This window comes from Pogona vitticeps, chromosome 4 (genome assembly GCF_051106095.1).
Source record: "Pogona vitticeps strain Pit_001003342236 chromosome 4, PviZW2.1, whole genome shotgun sequence".
NCBI classification, from domain to species: Eukaryota; Metazoa; Chordata; class Lepidosauria; order Squamata; family Agamidae; genus Pogona; species Pogona vitticeps.
In genome coordinates, this window is record NC_135786.1 from 180,643,731 (window position 1) to 180,663,834 (window position 20,104).

General features: G+C 40.0%; 2 protein-coding genes across 24 annotated transcripts in view; one reads left to right on the forward strand and one right to left on the reverse strand.

Annotated features, from left to right (window-relative positions):
* The window catches only part of PPP4R1 (protein phosphatase 4 regulatory subunit 1), a 54,066-nt gene extending 49,244 nt beyond the window's left edge, over nucleotides 1-4,822 (forward strand). For all 15 annotated transcript variants that reach the window (XM_078391523.1, XM_078391528.1, XM_078391529.1 and 12 more), the window contains 4 exons: nucleotides 677-797; nucleotides 890-1,024; nucleotides 1,722-1,863; nucleotides 3,726-4,822. In XM_078391523.1, coding sequence (XP_078247649.1) covers nucleotides 677-797; nucleotides 890-1,024; nucleotides 1,722-1,863; nucleotides 3,726-3,889 — 562 coding nt within the window. In that variant the 3' untranslated portion in view covers nucleotides 3,890-4,822. The remainder of the gene's footprint in view (nucleotides 1-676; nucleotides 798-889; nucleotides 1,025-1,721; nucleotides 1,864-3,725) is intronic.
* The window catches only part of RALBP1 (ralA binding protein 1), a 37,510-nt gene continuing 19,666 nt past the window's right edge, over nucleotides 2,261-20,104 (reverse strand). For 3 of the 9 annotated variants that reach the window (XM_020793543.3, XM_020793544.3, XM_072998809.2), the window contains 6 exons: nucleotides 15,191-15,352; nucleotides 14,263-14,394; nucleotides 12,315-12,422; nucleotides 10,654-10,775; nucleotides 10,053-10,173; nucleotides 6,624-9,394 (listed from right to left, as the gene is read on the reverse strand). In XM_020793543.3, coding sequence (XP_020649202.2) covers nucleotides 9,113-9,394; nucleotides 10,053-10,173; nucleotides 10,654-10,775; nucleotides 12,315-12,422; nucleotides 14,263-14,394; nucleotides 15,191-15,352 — 927 coding nt within the window. In that variant the 3' untranslated portion in view covers nucleotides 6,624-9,112. Of the gene's footprint in view, nucleotides 2,970-6,623; nucleotides 9,395-10,052; nucleotides 10,174-10,653; nucleotides 10,776-12,314; nucleotides 12,423-14,262; nucleotides 14,395-15,190; nucleotides 15,353-20,104 lie in introns of those variants that run through there. The other 6 variants (XM_078391531.1, XM_020793545.3, XM_072998810.2 and 3 more) reach the window with 6 other exon arrangements.

The window sequence follows — 20,104 nt, forward strand, 5'->3', positions numbered from 1 at the left end:
TGGGTGCCCAAGGGCACATAATCCAGAAGTAGGAGGCTGCTAGTCACCCTGTGGTGACTGATAAATGCTCCCGCAGCCATAAGAGAAACCATTATCACTTTCACATCCAGCGAGTTGTATGTACCTGCTCTATTAGCTCGTACTGAAACCTGGGAGGGTTTACCATGACATGTAGCACCTAGAGTTCTAGCAAGTGCCAGAGATAGTGGCAAACAGAAGCGGTATGGGGAACAGCTCCTGAGCCCTAGCGTGTTCTGCAGTTGGGCTGGTAGGCTTTATTGATAATATGCACTCCTTATGTAGGAATTCAGTGTCATCATTTAGCACTTCTATATACATTTAGAAATAAACTGGGAACCACTGTAGCTCCTGAAGGACCAGTGTAATCTAGTTGCCATCTTCTGATAAAGCATCCTCTGAAGATACTGAATTCTGCATTCTATAGTGTCAAATTAGCAATGCGACAGAGGCTGTTGCCTTATAATGGCTTTATAAGGTGACAGTCTTGTCAAGATAAAGAAATTATAAACTTTTGAATAGTGAGAAACACTTAGTATATGCAAGTCTGTTTTCCATTCAGTGTAATGAAGCATCATTTCTTCTCTTTCCAAGGGTTGGCCACCATCTTCACAATTTCTTATGAGCTTCAGCTCTTTGTTCATTTTATTTTTTGTAGGCAGCTCATTTTGCTTCTAGATCTCTATAGTGCCAAAGATATCTATGACTACCTGCGACCTATTGCTCTCAGCCTATGTGCGGACAAAGTTTCTTCTGTTCGTTGGATTTCCTACAAGCTGGTATGAATTAAAAGTTATTGAAAAATAAAACTATATACCATTGTCATTTTAGCGCATAATGTATGTTCTGAGCTATTTTACATCTTTTCTAGGTTAGTGAAATGGTAAAGAAGCTATATAATGATCCAACAACAACATTTGTGATTGACTTCATGAATGAACTGGTTGAAAGGTTCTGCAGATGCCCAAAATGGTCCGGCCGACAAACCTTTGTCTTTATTTGCCAGGTAATTGTTCTGTAACTTGCAGCTTTCTTGCCATCAGTTTGCTTGGCTCTTGTACTCTTTAACACTGCATTATTTCTAGATTTGTTTTAAAAAAATCTGTGGATATATTTACAGCAGAATTCAGATATGTGGGTGGTTAATGGTATTTCATTATTCCTGTTGTTTGCATTGAATAAAGAGAAAGAGCTCTCAAGAGTCTCACCACCAAATTTGAGAATTTGCATGTTCTAATGTATATGATACTATCCTAGAGATAGTTAGCTTTGAATTATTCGTGCGTCTGAATAGGTGTATTGGGGCAATAAGGGAAAAAAGAGAAGGTAGAACTAAACAAGCATAAAAGAAGCAACATTTCAAAGCGGATTCTCGTTCACATTATTTGGAGACTTTGCCTCTTGCTTTAGCTTGATTTATCCTAATGGGCAATAACTGTGGACTGCTTTTGGAATGGCTATTGCTTCCTTTTTTTGTTTATTGATTGATTGATTGATTGATTGATTGATTGATTGATTGATTGATTGATTGATTGATTGAATTTTTACCCCGCCCCTCTAGACCATGTCTACTCGGGGCAGCTTACATAGATAAAAACAGAACAATATAAAATATATAACATCATAAAATTGTGATTTTAACAATTAATTTGAAGCAAGCAGTTGCTTTTGGCTGAAACCTTGTAACAGTTTATTTATTTCAGACTATTATAGAAGATGATTGTCTGCCAATGGACCAGTTTGCTGAGTATCTGCTGCCTCATTTACTGCACTTGGCCTCAGATAGAGTTCCAAATGTTAGGGTCCTGCTTGCAAAAACATTAAGGCAAACACTTCTTGAAAAAGGTTGGTAACACTATAGACCTTGAATAATCTCTGTTTCCTGTTTTGCAAAAAGTAGCCAAATGTTTGCACTTCTCTGTGTGTATTCTCTTGCAGTTGTGTTTGTTTTCTTGCTGTTATATTTTCCTTAAGCCTGGCTATTTATTGCTGAATCTGTTGCTCTGTATTGGCCCTTATTATCTGCAGTATTAAGAGTTTTTGCCAAAATTATGGGGGCACAGTGTAATTTTCAAGGGAAGATCTTAATACACTTGTTGATGAACACACCTGAGCTTCTTGGTGTTTGCTCTTCCTAGACACAATCTGGCTGCCTCTCTTCAAGGCAGTGTTTAATTAAAAGTGCGCTCAGTTATTTTCCAGGACTATAGCGCCTCTGACATGGGAACATGCCTTAAATGAGAATTTTATTTATTTATTTTATTTTATTAGACTTATATACCCCCGATCTAGAACATGTCTACTCTGGGCAGTTTACACAAAATACAAAAACCAAAGATACAAATATAATAAATGCAAACATAAATGCATTAAAAATGAGGCCCAGTTTTACTACAAGAGTCCAAGATGGGGGGGAAAGGAAAAAGAAGAGGTAAAGCTAAGTACTGGTTGTTGGGAAGGCCTGCTTGTAGAGCCAGGTCTTTAGCTTGCTCTTGAAAGCCCTCAGCGAGGGGGCCAGGCGGATTTCTGTTGCCAAGTTGTTCAAGAGACGAGAGGCCACTGCCAAGAAGGCCCAGTTTTTAGCTTTTTTTCCCTTTGGGCCTCTCTCAGAGTTAGCCCCCTCAAGCACCCAGCCTGGGTGGAACGGGCAGAACTTGGTGGAAGAAGGTGCTCTGCCAAGTATTTTAGAGCTAATGAGCAGTGAGTGAATCTTGCATATGCTTTCCTTCTTCATGGGATGAAGTCCTCCGTGTGTTTACCAGGGCAGAAAATTCATTAAATGTGCTAATATGTACTTTGAATAAATATGTACAGGATTGCACTGGATTTACTGTTAGCATCATCTTGTCAGTTACATATATTTCAGATAAGAAGAGAGAGCCTTACCCCTTGAATAAAGTTGTGGGATTGAGATGTGGGGGCTGCTGGCTCAGATCCTGTTCCAGTGAAACCTATTGGAGATACAGGAAATAGATGAGGAACTTAAAAGGTTAGAAACAAACAAATGAGGAGGAAAACTATGAACAGTGGAAGGCATCTATGAAGAACACACTGGAGGGAAAAGCCAGCAGTATTGAAGTGCCACCTTTTATTGCATCTTATCAGTGGTCACCAAAACATAGCAGATACCAAGGCTGTCTTCTGTTTGCTCTAAGAGAGGTGCACTTTAGAGGTAACAGATTGTCGTTTGAGAGATGGTCTCTACTTGAGCTTCAGATGCAATCCATATTCCTCCTTGGAGCCAGAAGACTTCAGTTAAGTTTGCCCCCATTTTGGTTATGCCAGTTGTGCCAGAATAGGACGGGCCTCTGCTGTATATTTCTGACAGCCCATGATAGGTGCTTCTTTGGCTACGGTATTAAGAATCTGCTGGGGAAAGAGCTGTTAAAAATAAGCATCTTATTTGGAAATGTATGTGACAGCCTTGCTATACATTTAAAGGCTTGCATCCAATGGAAATTCATTAGTACAAGACAGCTCAATTCTGAGCAATTTCATCCTCTCATGGGAGTTCCCTGGTTTTCAAGAGGTGCCCCCACCTCACACCCACATTCAAGAAAACTACAAGTTGAGAGTTAAGAGAAAATTAGGTTGGGCAAGCTGTATTTGACTTCCATAATTATTTGATGATACAATGTTTGTGGCTTGCATTGTATATGACTTTTTAATGGTGACTTTATCTTTTCCCTTTTTTTGCCCCCACACAGAATATTTCCTGATGTGTGTCAATTCCCATCAAGAAGCAGTGGAACAAACAATTGTGGCACTCCAAATGGATAATGACAATGATGTAAAATATTTTGCAAGTATCCATCCTGCCAGTACCAAAATTGCAGATGACGCCATGAGCACAGCCTCTTCAACTTATTGAAGTAGTCTCTGGATATTACTTTAATTTTAATAAAGGGGGAAAAGGCATTATAAAATCACAGGCAATCTTCAGGTGCTCCTAAAATGGATGACCGAAAACCTCGTTTGTGGAGAATTATCTTGCCAGATTTAACTTCAGTTCAATGTTATCTAAACTTGAGACCAAGAATTTAGAGTCAAAAGAAAAAATAAAAATAAACATTACCTGTTGACTCTTGACTCCAAAAAAAAACTTTGCTGAGAGGATTGTATTTGCCACCGGAGCCTTAAATCGTCTTGTCTTCCTGAATATGTAAAACTTGAATTGGCTGAGCATTTCCAATGTAGAAGGAATGTGATTTCCAGAAACTGGCAATTGTTTTCTCCTGAGGAGTTGTGACCTAGCAAGCTTTTTTCCTTAGAAACTGGTAACAGAAATTCTCACAGCCTCTAAAGGGCGGATTTGTACCAAGAAGTGAGGAGGCAGCTCCAGTATTAGCTATTAAAGTTTTTATCCATGAAAAGACTTGCTTTGTGTGCAGCTGGGCACATCCTTAAGTGTGAATAGTTTTGATGTGTGTAAATGAGGAAAAAGTAGAGATTTGGTGTGTCCTTTCTCACTTTAAGGGCTCAGTGCTAACACTAAAACAATCTAATTTTAATACGTAAACACAGCATATTGCTGTATCCATTAGCAGAAATTTCCTCTAAGTACCTGTGTCTTTTTTTTTTTCATGCTGGTCATGACCTCAAGAAAACCTAGTAGCACATGTACTTCAAGTCAGGTATTTTTAACTTGATCATGATCAGCTCTGAGGTGCAACTTTTTCTTCATATACTGTACATATCTGTGATCACTCTCAGGAGTGTAGCAGTCTTTAATCATGCTGTTTCAAACTGTTGTGATAAAATGCTCTCTCCTCCAAATAAAAAATATTAATAAGAGTGAATGAAATCTCCTTCTCTTAATACCGTAAAACCTTGTAAATTTGATATGCTTTTCTCCTTTTCCTGTTTTGATCATGGTTTGAATACCTAATGTTATGTATTTAAATTAGCTTGATGCTGTCCAATGTGTTTTCATGCTAGTTCATGTTTTCCTACACAGTACGAATGGACATCCTGATCTATTGAAGGAAATACTGCTACTTGTGCATGTCCATTTTCCCAAGTGAAAGCGTGATCAAGGAGACAGAATGAAAAAGCTATCTATTCAACTAGACTGACTCAGATACGCACAGTCATTCCTCATGGCAGATATGTGTATACTTGAAAAGAGAACATGGCTTTGGAACAAGTTGGCAGTTCCAATTACTGGATTAGGAATGTGTATAATGCGTTACTATAAATCTTGGAGTTGGCTGGATATCTAAGTGGTTTAGGTATCTGGCTGCAGAGCTAGAGATTGGGAGTTAATTTCTCAGTGCCTCCTGGGAGAAAAGCCAGCCTGTGTGGCTTTGAGCAAGCTGCATAGGTCCAAGGTGCCAAAAGAAATGGGGAATGGTAAATCACTTTGTATTATCTAGCTAGAAAAACCTGGAAAGGTTGCTTGATGGCACACAATTATGATTATTAATCCTGGATATGATCTGGTCTTCCTACTGCCTTGTTCCATTTCAAAAAAAGTAAGTTGATTGTCATATTCATCTATAATGCAGTATCTGACTACACGTGACATCCCACACTGGGTTGTTTTTTGACAGATTTCATCAGCATACCCATTTCCATCTTCATGCAGCTTGCTGGAATTCTTTAATATAACCTGTTCCTATAAAAGTGGTGGAATAAAATGCTGAGTGATTAATTCACTGAGCTCTCCATAATCACATATTTTGTCTAATTGTTTTTAAACATCATTTCTCAACAGTTAACTTGCGTTGGAGAAACATGGTGTTTGCTCATATTATGTCAGCCTTCCCCCCACACACTATCAACTTACTGAATATTTTGACAATGATCAATAATACTTACAAATCTAGTTTGAAATTATGTGTTTTAATACTGTGATACTAGCTGTATGCCAGATGAGTACAGAAGCATTTGACTTCATTCAGCCTTTCCAAACTCCTCTACCTTCTCCTTGCTCCCCTATCTCTGGCAACATGAAATGTCAACAGCTTCCTCCACAGAAATTTTTTTTTTAAAAAGTACTCTTATGCATAGCTTCCCAACACATCAGATGACATCATTTCTTCATGTATCCCCAACTGGGAACATGCAAGAAGGCAGCTAAACCAGTGAACTGATCCTTTATGAGACACTGCTTCAAGGTGCCACTTTTCTTTTTCTTGAAGAAAGCTAGTCACAATGAATCCACCACCTACAATAACTTACTGAAACAATTTCTCTAGGAACAGCTCCCCCCCCCTCACTACTGCACAGCCATTGCCCTAAGGACATGGAGGGTAGGATCACAAAAAGGTGGGGAGGGTGTGTACATCTATGTGTGTTTGACAACCTGGAAAGTTGCTTTAGCTTTGCCTACTACTGGAGCACCCAAGAATTTTCTCATATTAGAATCCAGCCCTTATTTAACAGTATTACACTCTCAATCTGTGGAAGCTTTCTAAATACACCGAGATACATCTCCCCTCCTTTGTTCAATGCTACACATGGTAGAGCAGCAACCCATCTGTTTTACCAGTTGATCAACCATTAGGTATGCTATATACAAGGTTATTGGCATGGAGGCCAAAAGAATCATAGTTACGGATTCAGCATATTTGGTATTTTCTGCAGTTCCATTAATAATACCATTACAGATGACTGTTGAGTTTATTTACTTGATTATTATGGTCTTGAGAAAACAAAAATTAACAAATTAAAGAGATTTGCACGATGAACATGGATTATATAAATGCTTAACAATTTAATAGAAATCAGTGTGAATTTAAAACAAGTTTAAATACTGCCAGAATATATAAAATTTATGTAACAGGCCAAGGAAAACATTGAATTAACACACAACTGTCAGCTGACCAGTCTGTATAAATTCTTTTCTTCAAGATTTAAAAAAAATAGGCTGTTCTCTGTAACATCTCAAAGCATTGCTTGTACAAAAATTAAATCACAGCAAAGATTTCCAACAGTGCAATATGCAATGAAAATGTCCACACCAACAAATAAATATGCAGATTAGAAACTAAATATGCAATAAGCACCCTACTCAAATTCTGCTCAATATTGCTGAGATGACTGCTGTAATTAAACTTGTTATTTCAAAATGGTTGTCTCTGAAAGAAAATATAATTCACTGCTGACAATGGTAAATAATCAAGCAGGATGCAGATGCAGCTGACATCTGCTTTCTGTCAGGAATCCCACCACAGTGAATAGTCTGAACCACCATATCCTGGAAGATCCATTACATGCTTAGGGTAGACATTCTCTGTCCATAAAAAAAGCTCTGTGCACCCCCCTCTTCAACCACATAGCCATTCATAAATATTTTCACAATAACTAGCAAAGTGTCCCACTGCCTTTTTAGAAAGCATGACAGGCAGACTCTCTTTCTGAGAGTCTCAGCAGCCATATGATGCTTCAATGGTGCCCAAAGGTTCTCACAAGTACTGTACGAACAATTGTCAAGATGATGAGCCACTCTCTCCCTAATTCCAAGCTTCAGATATCTCTCATGCAACATCCCTGGCACTCCAAATGCACAAGAAGCACAGTGCAACTACTGACACAATCCTGGCAAAATCTTCACAAAGTCAAATGTTCCTCAGAAGTACACATATATAGGCAAGGAAATAATCGGCTCCCAGTTTAGGAAGGAAGTTGAAACTCATGTGTTGTACTGCACTCCAGAAGTGCTCTTAGCACCTTGTAAAATCGCTCCATCCCCTTCCCAAACTTGGAGAATCTGTAAGTCTTGATGGCTACATGTTCAAGTGTGAATCAAATGCAGGAAGAATCTCTGAAAATGAAAGAAATGAATGGAATTCTACTCTGCATTAAGAGACTGTCTGCTGTAATATATTTATAAACCCGACACCCCCGAGTTAATCAATCCTATAAATATTTGCTTTGCTAAAGTTGAGCAGTTCTTGGGCAACTTTCTTTTAGAGAGATACAGTTGCCAACTTGAAATTTCATCTTGGCTTCACATGTACTTTCATAAAAACTTCAAAATGTCAGATGGCCAAAGAACATGGGTAAGTTACACTCATGGTTTGCACTTGAAGACCTTCTATCTGATCAGGACACATCAGCAGCTCAGGATAAATTATTTTATAAAGCTCCTCTATTACCAAAAGGCACAAGCAAGAGTGAGTAAAAGCAGAAATTACAATAAATGGGACAAAATTACAAAGCGAGTAAATGTAAGGTTATAGCTTGGACCCCTCAGTTCTCAAACAGCTTTGCACATGTTTTTACCTGCTCACTGGAAAATATGACTATGATCCACCATAATTGCTTATGTACTTTTTTCACTTCTGCCAAGTGCCTCTTTTCAATGTGTGGATACAGCAAAAGAGAATGAGCACGATGTGCACAAGGTAGGCAACACCATGTGTGAGTCTAGTACTCTTTATTTCCTTACCAGCTGAAGACGAGTAAGGAAACCTCTTTTGCAGTGGCCAGCAGAGAAAGGAGGTTTCCTAGTACCTCACAGCAGGGTAGGTTTTTTGTTTTTTTTTAAATTCTATTACATGGACCGGCAGAAGAAGGAAAATGATCAGTCCCTCCTTCACTAGCCCACCCATTTTCCATGCTAGTCACAGAAGAAGCAGCTTTCCATCCTGCACGGCTAGTGTGGCAGCAAAACAGGCTGGCAAAGGACACATCATTCCCAGCCTGCCCCTGCCTGCAAGAAATTCCTGCATGCCAATAGCTACCAACCAAGTTGCTAAATACTATGCTGGGAATGTGGTTTTGCCTATAACTGTGTTATGAAATACCATGTGTGAAGTAGCCCTTGAGCAGATAATGCTTTGAAAGAATTTCCAAGACTTTCCCAGCATAAGTAACCCTAATTGTTTCATACCACCAATGGTGACCTGATGCCAGGATCTGGCATGCTGAAGTTAACTGCTGTGCTGCACTTTCCTGCCCCATCTCTATTCGCTATATCCTTCCAAGTAACCTGAGCCTGATAGGCAGAAGCCCCAGGTACAAAGGAGACAAAATGTCTCCAGGTTTTCAAAGAAAATATTTACAGAATATACAAGCTTCAGATTTACAGTAAGTTGCACGGTCCTGGCTCTGCCGAAGCGATATCCTGAATACCTTTGGAATTCAATCAAATTGGTGTTTCTTTTCTGTCTTTGCTGGGTGATGGCTTCACGGGCTCCTTGACTGCCTTTGGCTGCTCTTTTACTGTTTTTGTATCTGGCACAGCATCTCTGGGTGCCTGGGGGGCCTGCGGCTGTGATGCACCCCCTCGCTTCCCAAGCTCCTCTTCTTCCTGCACCTGCTGCTCTGATTTGGCTCGCTGCATCTGCAAGAGCCGAAGCTGCACTCGCAGTTCAATGATGGCCTCTCGCTCCTCATGAATTGCTTGGTTCAGATGGTTGTTCTTCACCTTTATCCAAGAATAAAGAGAGGGGGAGGATCACTTCAGCTACAATCAGACAGCTGCTTATGTGGCTAATGAATCATTAGCAGGATATAACTCAGGGTAGTTACTGCTTGGAAGCAAGTCACATACCTTCATGCGCAAGCTGAAGTTTAGATTTGTGCCATGTGGAAAATCTAGCCCCAGGAGGAGCTGGAAATTTATGACAAGTAGAATAACCAGCAACACAAACCACTCCTAATATGTGGCATCAAGTTTTCTTTGTAGCATTTAAAATCTAAAAACTGTTCTTACTATTCCCTGAAAAATTATGTTTGGATACTTCTAAAATGGTTGTTTACAGGAACTGTACACTTTCACATTATTTGAGTCTTCTCCTATACATCATGGGGGAGGAAACAAAATGCTTGCTCGTTGGTCCGGACTACATCGCCTGGACTGTCTGGCCAGTAACTGGGAATTCTGCCTGTAATCCAAACCTCCTCAAGGGCAAAAATTAGTTTACCCTGCTCAGGCCCTAATTACACATCTCAGATATCATCGAGTGCAACCTCTGTCAAGGAGACATAGTGAGGATTTGCACTCCCAATGTCTGACTCTGCAACCAGAGATCTAAACCACTGAGTTTTCCAGCAGTTATAATGTTCCATGTTTATCGTCTCACCTCTAGTTCTTCATTCTGCCTTTGCAAATCTTCCAGAATTATCTGTAATTCTTCCTCATCTTCACTTTCACTCTCAGTCTCAGAAGAATACTCTTCAGTTTCACTTCGACCATGCTGGCGACTGAAAGAGACAGGCACAGATTTATAGCATATCTTGCATCTGGGTTGTTACAGGACCCTCTCCAAGCATTTGGGGCTGTTAGAACACATTGTAAAGTCAAGTACTCTTCAAAAACCTTCAGGCAATGGAATGAGAGGAAACACAATTACACTCACTCACATGTATACAAAGAGGTGTGGCTGTGTTACCATATTCTTTCCAGGGATTGTAGTTACAAAGTAACTTTCATTGTAAGAATATAGCTCACATCACCCATTAAGATTGATTACTTGCAAAGCTACAAAAACAAAGAGTGGCATCTGTCAATAGGATTTAAGATCACTAGGTTTTAGCTTGAGTCAAACCAGAATGCTGCCTGTTACCATGATGTAGTATAAAACAGCCTTCGACCTGCTCCAGTGGGGAACTAAACTCTTGAGGGATTTTTTAAAGTGCTTTATGTAGAAATCTGAAAGCCTGAGCAGGCAGAAGAATTGCTACCTTTGCATTTCCGCTATTTCTGCTCGGAGGCGATCTATCTCCTCCTTTTCAGAGGCAATCTGTCGGCGCAAAAATTGTTCCATGGCCAGAAGTTCTTCCTGTTCTGTCAAAATCTCATTCTCCTGTAAAAGAGAATTAGATGGTATAAGCAGGTCCTACTGTACAACCAAGTGATAGTGTATTATAATCAGTAGCCCCATCCATTCCCTTTTATTAATTTTTTCCTTGACAAAGAGCATCAAAAATAGTCCATGAAACAAGCTATGGCGGAAGGAGGTGGAGTGAACAAGGGAAAAAATGGGTAAATGTATTCGCGAAGGCTTTCACGGCCGGGATTTAATGGTTGTTGTGGGTTTTTCGGGCTCTTTGGCCGTGTTCTGAAGGTGTGCTGTCCTCTGAAGATGCCGGCCACAGAGACTGGCGAAACGTTAGGGAGAACCACCTTCAGAACACAGCCAAAGAGCCCGAAAAACCCACAACAACCAATAGGTAAATGATTGTTCAACATACAACGTCCCAATGTGCAAAGTCACCTCCCTAATAAATGACAGGCATTTATTACATGTAGGAGACTGCTCATTCTGTTCATGTATAAAAACAAATGCCACACATTTTATGCAATTGTATTTCTCCTTCTGAATCCCAATGTTTTGAACACTCTCAGCTCCACAAAAAAAGAAAAGAAATGCATTATATTTCAGAGAAACCCCTGAGTAAATTAAGTGTGGTACAAGGTGTATAATGGCAATTTTGCTGGACCAGCAGCAAAAGCTGCACTAACTTGCACTAGACTGCTTCTTTTTTGCTAGACAAGAGATAGAGTAGAAAAATAGAAGAATGAGGTATAAAAAGAAATAGGGAGATGGGTGTTTGAGGGCATTTAAAGAACTGCTTTAAGCTATGTGATTAGAAACAGGAAAGAACTGAAGACAACTGAGAATGGACTTGCCAAGGATATCTATGGCAGCAATAACACTACATGGGATTGGCTGGTGGTGCTGCAGAGAAACTAGGGACTGTTGGAAGGCATTCTTTACATTTATAGCGTAGAAAAGTTGTTCTGTGGACTGCAACTTCAAGAATCCTCTAGCTATGGTAACTGGGCAGTTCTGAAAGTTGTAATCTGAAACATTAGTATTTTCAAACTCTGAACTTGAGATATCCAAATAGCAGCCACTTTCAAAAAGTTCTTGTATTCCGAATTGATAGTATTTCAAATTCATTTATATTTACTAGCTTTATTTACTCTTATGTCATTTTTTGAAACCAAAAGTTGTCTGGAGTCTTCCCCTGCTCCAGTACCAATGCCAGAGGTGAGCCATACCTTCAGAAGGAAGCAGGGAGCTATCTGTCCCCTGTTTTGAGATAATCACAAGGGCTTCATCAAGTGTTCAGGATCAAGGAAAGGAAAATAATGAGGCATGGACTGGGAGCAAAACTATCCACCCCCTCCACTACCTTTCAGTTTGCTCAAAAAACCTGACTCAGATGCAGCTGTGGATTATCCTTTTATTTAAAACAACCTGCATCATTAACAGGAATAGTTTTCTCTCAAATGGGAATGTTTGTTTCTCTCCAGCTCATGATGGGACTGTTTCAGAAGTAGTGAGAAGGGAAAAAATTAAAATTAAAAGAGAAGAATGGTTGACATAAGGAGATACCTGAGCAAGCAGAATATTAATAACCTCTTCATTCTCAGTCATTTCTTCTTTGGAAACATCTTCCTTTGAAAGGCTGGCAATCTCTCGTGCAATCTTTGTTTCACACTCCTGCATTGAAAGCAATCGCAATGGTTGAAGACACTCAGTCATCTAACTCACTGGTTCTTAACCTTGAGTTTTGGACTGCAACTCCCAGAAGCCTTCACCACCAGCTGTCCTGACTGGGGTTTCTGGGAGTTGCAGTTCAAAAGCATCCGAGTAACAAAGGTTAAGAACCACTGATCTAACTGAATGCAAGAGTGCTCATACAGTTTTGGTGTCGATGGCCATGCTGAGAAAAAGGTCTAAAGTTATTTGAAGCTTTCTAGAACAGCACTTGTTTGTCACCCTTTCTATAACAGATGATAATTAAATAAGTGAAACTGCTTTTGATTTTCCATGAACCGGCAAGACTTCTGGTTCATCCTAGCAAATGGTATGAGCTGATTGATGTGGCAACTTGAGACAGGTTCCACATACCGGAACACAGACCAGCTGAGCATGCAAAGGTCATGTCTATTAAAACTTGAAGAAAATATAATAGAAGTGTAAAATATAACCATGAAAGAGAAATACTGAATTGTGAAACTGAAAAACAGAAACGCAAAGCATCTTCAAGGGCAGATAGCTACCTAGCATAACAGATCTATTTTACAGCCTTCTCAGCAGAAACTAAACAAGCATGAATAGTGAATTATCAGGACTCCACACAGCACTGTTTCATCTTCATCTCATAAGGTGCTATGTCAAACCAATCATCATAAAAGGGAAGGTGAAAATTGTTACAGTAACGTTGACATCACCTGTCCATCACTGCTGAAGCTGTATGTCATCTGCCAATAGCGTGACGGAAAGTGGGGCATAAGGGGTGGAGCTAGTGTATATAAGGGGAGTAAATGGTGTGAGTGCTTCAGATAGGGATTTGAGATAGGGACTTGAGATAGGGACAAGATAGGGACAAGATAGGGATTAGAGATAGGGATTAGAGATAGGGCTGGTTAGGGACCAGATAGGGTTGGTTAGGGAAGGTTAGGGCTTGATGATATTGTGAAGTAAACTGTGCTATCTAGTGAGGGTCTGTGAGAGAGTGTGTGTGAGTGTTACTTTATTATAGTGATTGCCTTATTATTTTTCTTCAAGTGATTTACCATTCCTTTTGTTGTACTCAATAAACATAAGTTCTTTTATTTTGAAATCATACATTGGCCTGAAGTATTATTTGAGGGAATGGTTGGTGGCAGCGTGAATTAAGTGTGAGTGAGTGTGACGCAATAGCCCCTTTGTGACGCAGGACTCCACACAGCACTGTTTCATCTTCATCTCATAAGATGCTATGTCAAACCAATCATAAAAGGGAAGGTGAAAATTATTCCAACAACGATGCTTTGGAATGTATCGGTTCTTATATTTCACCCTTTTTCCTATGAGTGCATAGTGTTGTAAACAGCTCTCTTCCTCCTCGTTCTATCCTCAGAACAACCATAAGAATAGGTCAGGCTGAAATGGCCCAAGATAATCTAATGACAGCTTAGTAAGGATTAGAACCCAAATCTCCCAAATGCTAGTTCAGCATTCTGACTATTTAACCCTTGCTAATATGTAGCAGCAGCAAAACCAGTCAAGAGCCCTTATGCTGCACTGCCAGGGTGAAGAGACTCTCTCATAAAAGGAGGAAGGAAACACACATCCTACGCTATGGAATATCTTGATCCAGCAGCACTAAGAAAAGTTCCACACTCCTGCACTGGAGCCATCACAAAAGACAGTTTAGATTCTATGCCCAGGAATGGAATGACACTGTAACAGCAACATTTGTTCCAGTTTCCATCTTTGTCAGCTAAAACAAAAAAAAATGCAACTTTCCTTCCAATCTGTGTGGGTCAGAGAAGGAAAACACAAAGAAACTTACTTGTCTTTTAGCTTCTCTTAGTTTTCTTTTGAGAGCAGTTAAAATTCGTTGCACCTCCCACAATCTTTCCTCTTTGGATAAATCTTTGATCCCCACCTGTAGGTCTCGGTGCAAGCAGTTTAAAAGGAACTCCTAGTTAGAAACAACAACACCACACACACCATATTCAACAATGTGATTCATCTTTTCTGCTTCAAATCACTCCTCCTACTTTTCCTATACATGCCTACTTCAATAAGTGATTTAGCTCTCCCTGAATAAATTAAGTATTTCTCTCCACACCAAAATAATCATCCACGGTAGTTCTAAAGAGCATGCAGAACTGTCTTTCCTACCTCATGATGTTACAATAATCTGGCTCTAAGAAGAATACATTTTATGGAAGGGAATCTTGAAAGTTATTATTTGAATGACACAGACTGAAAATTATGAAACAGACAACAATAGCAAGAAGAAACGCCAAGCTCTTAATTCAAGAAAATATTTGCAAGTGTTTAATCTGTTCAGTTTACTTTTCCCCAAGAACACAACCAATCAATCTCATTTTTCTATCTCACATCCTGAATTCAAGATACAGAACATACTTTATCTTGCATTCAAAGCAACTCTGTTTCGACCATATTTTAATTGAATAGAAGATCAAGAAATGTTGATTCTGAAGCTGCTGTTTTGTGATTGCAGGGTAATAAGGTTATAGGGTATTGCCATATATTTAAATATTAACTGAACATTGATCTACTATGTGGGAGGCATAAGTCAACTTTTAAAGCTGTAATTATTTCCTGTAGTCCAGTTTTTTTCATGCAAACCTTCTCCTAATAAAAGTTGCAACAACTCCACTATGAGAAATCTGAATTGTCTACAGCTGATTCAGTCAAGATGACTGTTAATGGAACAAGCACAGATTTAATCAATCCAGAAGACCAACCTGTCTTCTTATTTCTTCTTTGATGCTTTCTGGTGTTTCTGGCAACGCTGGCATTGTGGCCATGTTAGACCAACGAAGTGGCTTTGTCACAGGTTTTAGAACCACATTTCCAAAGAATTCTTGGACATGAGTAAAAAACACATACAGGACCCGGTTGCTGATCTGAGAAAACAGGATAATTACATTGGTTCTTTAACAATAGAAGTCAAAATATTTTGCACACATTATGCTTCAACATTTTTATTAATGACTTAGATGAGGGAGTGCAGGGAATACTTATCAAATCTGCACATTACACAAAACTGGGTTGGAACAGTTAATACCTTGGAAAATAGGAACGAAATTGAAAAAGATCTTGATAGGCATAAGCAATGGGCTTAAAACAAGAGAATGAACTTTAATAGGGATAAATGCAGAGTTCTATGCCTAGAGAAAAAAAAACAAATGCACTGTTACAAGATGAGGGATACTTGGCATAGTAATAGAACAAGTAAAACGGATCTTGGAATTGTAGTAGATCACAAGCTGAATACAAGCCAACTACTGTATATGGCTACAAAAAAGGCAAAAGCAATTTTAGGATGTATTAACAGAAGCATAGTCTCCAAACTAGTCCCTCTCTATTCAGCACTGGTTAGGCCTCATCTAGAGTACTGTGTCCAGTTCTGGCCATTGCAGTTTAAGAAGGATGCCAACAAACTGGAGGAAGCCAACAAGGATGATCATGGGACTGGAAATCAAACCTTATGAAGAAAGACTGAAAGAACTGGGCATGTTTAGCTTTGAGAAAAGAAGACTGAGAGGAGATTTAGTACTTTTCAAATACATGAAAGGTAGGCATACAGAAGAGGGGCAGGATCTGTTCTCCATCACCCCAGAGTGCAAATCTGTAATTTGTTTTAATGTGAATTACCCCTTCTGAAGGTTTTTTGCAGGAAAAGACAATGATTGTGCTATCAAATATAGATAGATAGATAGATAGATAGATAGATAGATAGATAGATAGATAGATAGATAGATAGATAGATAGATAGATAGAGAGAGAGAGAGAGAGAGAGAGAGAGAGACAGAGACAGAGACAGAGACAGAGACAGACAGAGAGAGAGAGAGAGAGAGAGAGAGAGAGAGAGAGAGAGGCAGGCTTGAGGAGCTTTGAAGGTGGGGGGAATAAACATGGCCTTGGGCGGCTACATGCTGGCTACAATCATTCACAATTGATTAAAACCATGGTTTATTTGATGTCTACAGGTAGCCATTATATCAGAGGGCTCAGACTGCAAAATATTTACTGGGGGGGAAATGCTAGTCCTGCTCTTCTAGTACCTGTGCGGAAGCAAAAGCTTTAAAATGTAGTCGTCCTTACGAAGTTTTTAAGTAGCATGATAATAGGGTAGCTTTCCCCCCCAAAATTTTTGTTAACCATTCCCTATATGGGAATATTCCAAAACAAAATGTCATGTGTCGTCTTAACAGTGTAAAGAAATGCATGTCAAATGTGCTTCAAGCTACTCCTGCTCATTTTAATACTAGCTTTTACATTAATATCTCGAAATGCTCCTGAGTGAAAAAAGACCTGACTTTAATTTTATTTTATACCTTAATCTTGTGTACACAGAAAAAACTGACAAGATATGGCCATGTTGCATTCAATTATATCAGCTCTGCTAGGAAGGAAGAAGGTGCAAAGGGTACCTGACAAAATAAAGGCATCACATCAACATAACTTAATCCTCATTCCCCTTCACGGGTTGCTGCCTTGTTGTGGTAAAGGGGCTTGAGTAATTCAGGAGAAGCTATGGGCTATGCCGTGCAGGGACACCCAAGATGGACAGGTCATAGTGGAGAGTTCGGGCTAAACACGATCCACCTGGAGCAGGAACGGGCAAGCCACTCCAGTATCTTTGCCATGAACAGAAACAAAAGGCTAAAAGATGTGATTCTTGAAGATGAGCTCCTCAGATTGGAAGGCAGCCAACATGCTATTGAGGAACAGCAGAGAACAAGTACAAGTAGCTTGAGAGCTAACAAAGCAGTTGGGCCAAAGCCGAAAGGACGCTCAGCTGCGGACACGCATGGAAGTGAAAGGAAAGTCCAATGCTGCAAAGAAAAATACTGCATAGGAACCTGCAATGTAAGATCTATGAACCTTGGTAAACAGGAGATAGCAAGAATAAACATTGATATCCTGGGTATCAGTGAACTAAAATGGACAGGAATTGGCGAATTCAATTTTACGATTATTATATCTACTACTGTGGGCATGAATCCCGTAGAAGAAATGGAGTAGCCCTCATAGTCAACAAAAGAGTGGGGAAAGCTGTACCGGGATACAATCTTAAAAATGATAGAATGATTTCAATAAGAACCCAAGGCAGACCTTTCAACATCACAGTTATCCAAGTTTATGCACCAACCACCAATGCTGAAGAGGCTGAAATTGACCAATTCTATGAACACTTACAACACCTTCTAGAACTGACACCAAAGAAAGATGTTCTTCTCATTCTAGGGGATTGGAATGCTAAAGTAAGGAGTCAAGAGATAAAAGGAACAACAGGGAAGTTTGGCTTTGGAGTTCAAAATGAAGCAGGGCAAAGCTAATAGAATTTTATCAAGAGAATAAGCTGGTCATCACACTCTTTTCCAACAACACAAGAGGCAACTCTACACATGGAAATCACCAGATGAGCAATACCAAAATCAGATTGATTATATTCTCTGCAGTCAAAGATGGAGCTCTATACAGTCAGCAAAAACAAGACCTGGAGCTGTTTGTGGCTCTGATCATCAGCTTCTTATAACAAAACCAAGATTAAACTAGCGCACTGGGCTAGTCAGGTATAATCTAAACCAAATCCCTTATGAATACACAGTGGAAGTGAAGAACAGATTTAAGGAACTAGATTTGGCGGACAGAGTGCTTGAAGAACTTTGGATAGAGGCTCGTAACATTGTACAGGAGGCAGCAACAAAAACCATCCCAAAGAAAAGGAAATGCAAGAAAGTGGCTGTCCAACGAGGCTTTACAAATAGCAGAGAAGGGAAGGGAAACAAAATGCAAGGGAGATAGGGAAAGTTACAGAAAACTGAATGCAGACTTCCAAAGAATAGCAAGGAGAGACAAGAGGGCCTTCTTAAATGAACAGTGCAAAGAAATAGAGGAAAAGAATAGAAAGGGGAAAACCAGAGATCTGTTCAAGAAAATTGGAGATGTTAAAGGAACAAAGATGTGCAAAGATTTATTTATTTATTTATTTATTCTATTTATATCCCGCCTATCTGGTCATTGCGACCGCTCTAGGCAGCTGGACATAATAAAGGACAAAAATGGTAGGGACCTCACAGAAGCGAAGACATCAAGAAGAGGTAGCAAGAATACACAGAGGAATTATACCAGAAAGATCTGGATGTCCCGGACAACCCACATAGTGTGGTTGCTGACCCGGAGCCAGACAACCTGGAGAGTGAAGTCAAGTGGGCCTTAGAAAGCATGGCTAAAAACAAGGCCAGTGGAGGTGACGGCATTCCAGTTGAACTAATTAAAATCTGAAAATACTACAATGTTAAAGTGCTACACTCAATATGCCAGCAAGTTTGGAAAACCCAGCACTGGCCAGAGGATTGGAAAAGATCAGTCTACATCCCAATCCCAAAGAAGGGCAGTGTCAAAAAATGCTCCAATTACCGTACAACTGCACTCATTTCACAGGCTAGCAAGGTTATCCTCAAAATCTTACAAGGTAGACTTCAGCAGTATGTGGACCAAGAACTTCCAGAAGTACAAGCTGGATTTCGAAGGGACAGAGGAACTAGGGATCAAATTGCTAACATGCGCTGGATTATGGAGAAAGCCAGAGAGTATCAGAAAAACGTCTACTTCTCCTTCATTGACTATGCAAAAGTCTTTGACTGTGTGGACCACAGCAAACAATGGCAAGTTCTTAAAGAAATGGGAGTGCCTGACCACCTTATCTGCCTCCAGAGAAATCTACATGTGAGACAGGAAGCAACAGTTAGAACTGGATATGGAATAACTGATTGGTTCAAAATTGGGAAAGGAGTACAGCAAGGCTGTATATTGTCTCCCTGCTTATTTAACTTATATGCAGAATACATCATGCGAAAGGCAGGTCTGCATTAATCCCAAACCGGAATTAAGATTGCTGGAAGAAATATCAACAACCTCCGATATGCAGATGATACCACTCTGATGGCAGAAAGTGAGGAGGAATTAAAGAACCTCTTAATGAGGGTGAAAGAGGAGAGCACAAAAATGGTCTGAAGCTCAACAGAAAAAAAAAACTAAGATCATGGTCCTATCACCTCCTGGCAAATAGAAGGGGAAGACATGGGCTCCATGATCACTGCAGATGGTGACAGCCGCCACGAAATTAAAAGACGTTTATTTCTTGGGAGAAAAGCGATGACAAACCCAGACAGCATCTTAAAAAGCAGAGACATCACCTTGCTGACAAAGGTGCGTATAGTCAAAGCTATGGTTTTCCAGTAGTGATGTATGGAAGTGAGAGCTGGACCATAAAGAAGGCTGACCACTGAAGAATTGATGCTTTTGAATTGTGGCGCCGGAGGAGGCTCTTGAGAGTCCCCTGGATTACAAGGAGATCAAACCTATCCATTCTGAAGGAAATCAACCCCGAGTGCTCACTGGAAGATTCTGAAGCTGAGGCTCCAATACTTTGGCCATCTCGTGAGAAGAGAAGACTCCCTGGAAAAGACCCTGATGCTGGGAAAGTGTGAAGTCAAGAGGAGAAGGGGACAAGATGATGAGCCTCTCTGTCAGGTCGAAGGGTGTCACTCTAATCCATTGAGAGCTCCAGAGTGATAGGAAGGGATTGCGGAGCCTGAGGTAGCATCGAACAAATAAGTGGTCGGTCTGGCCCCGGGGGGCAGAGC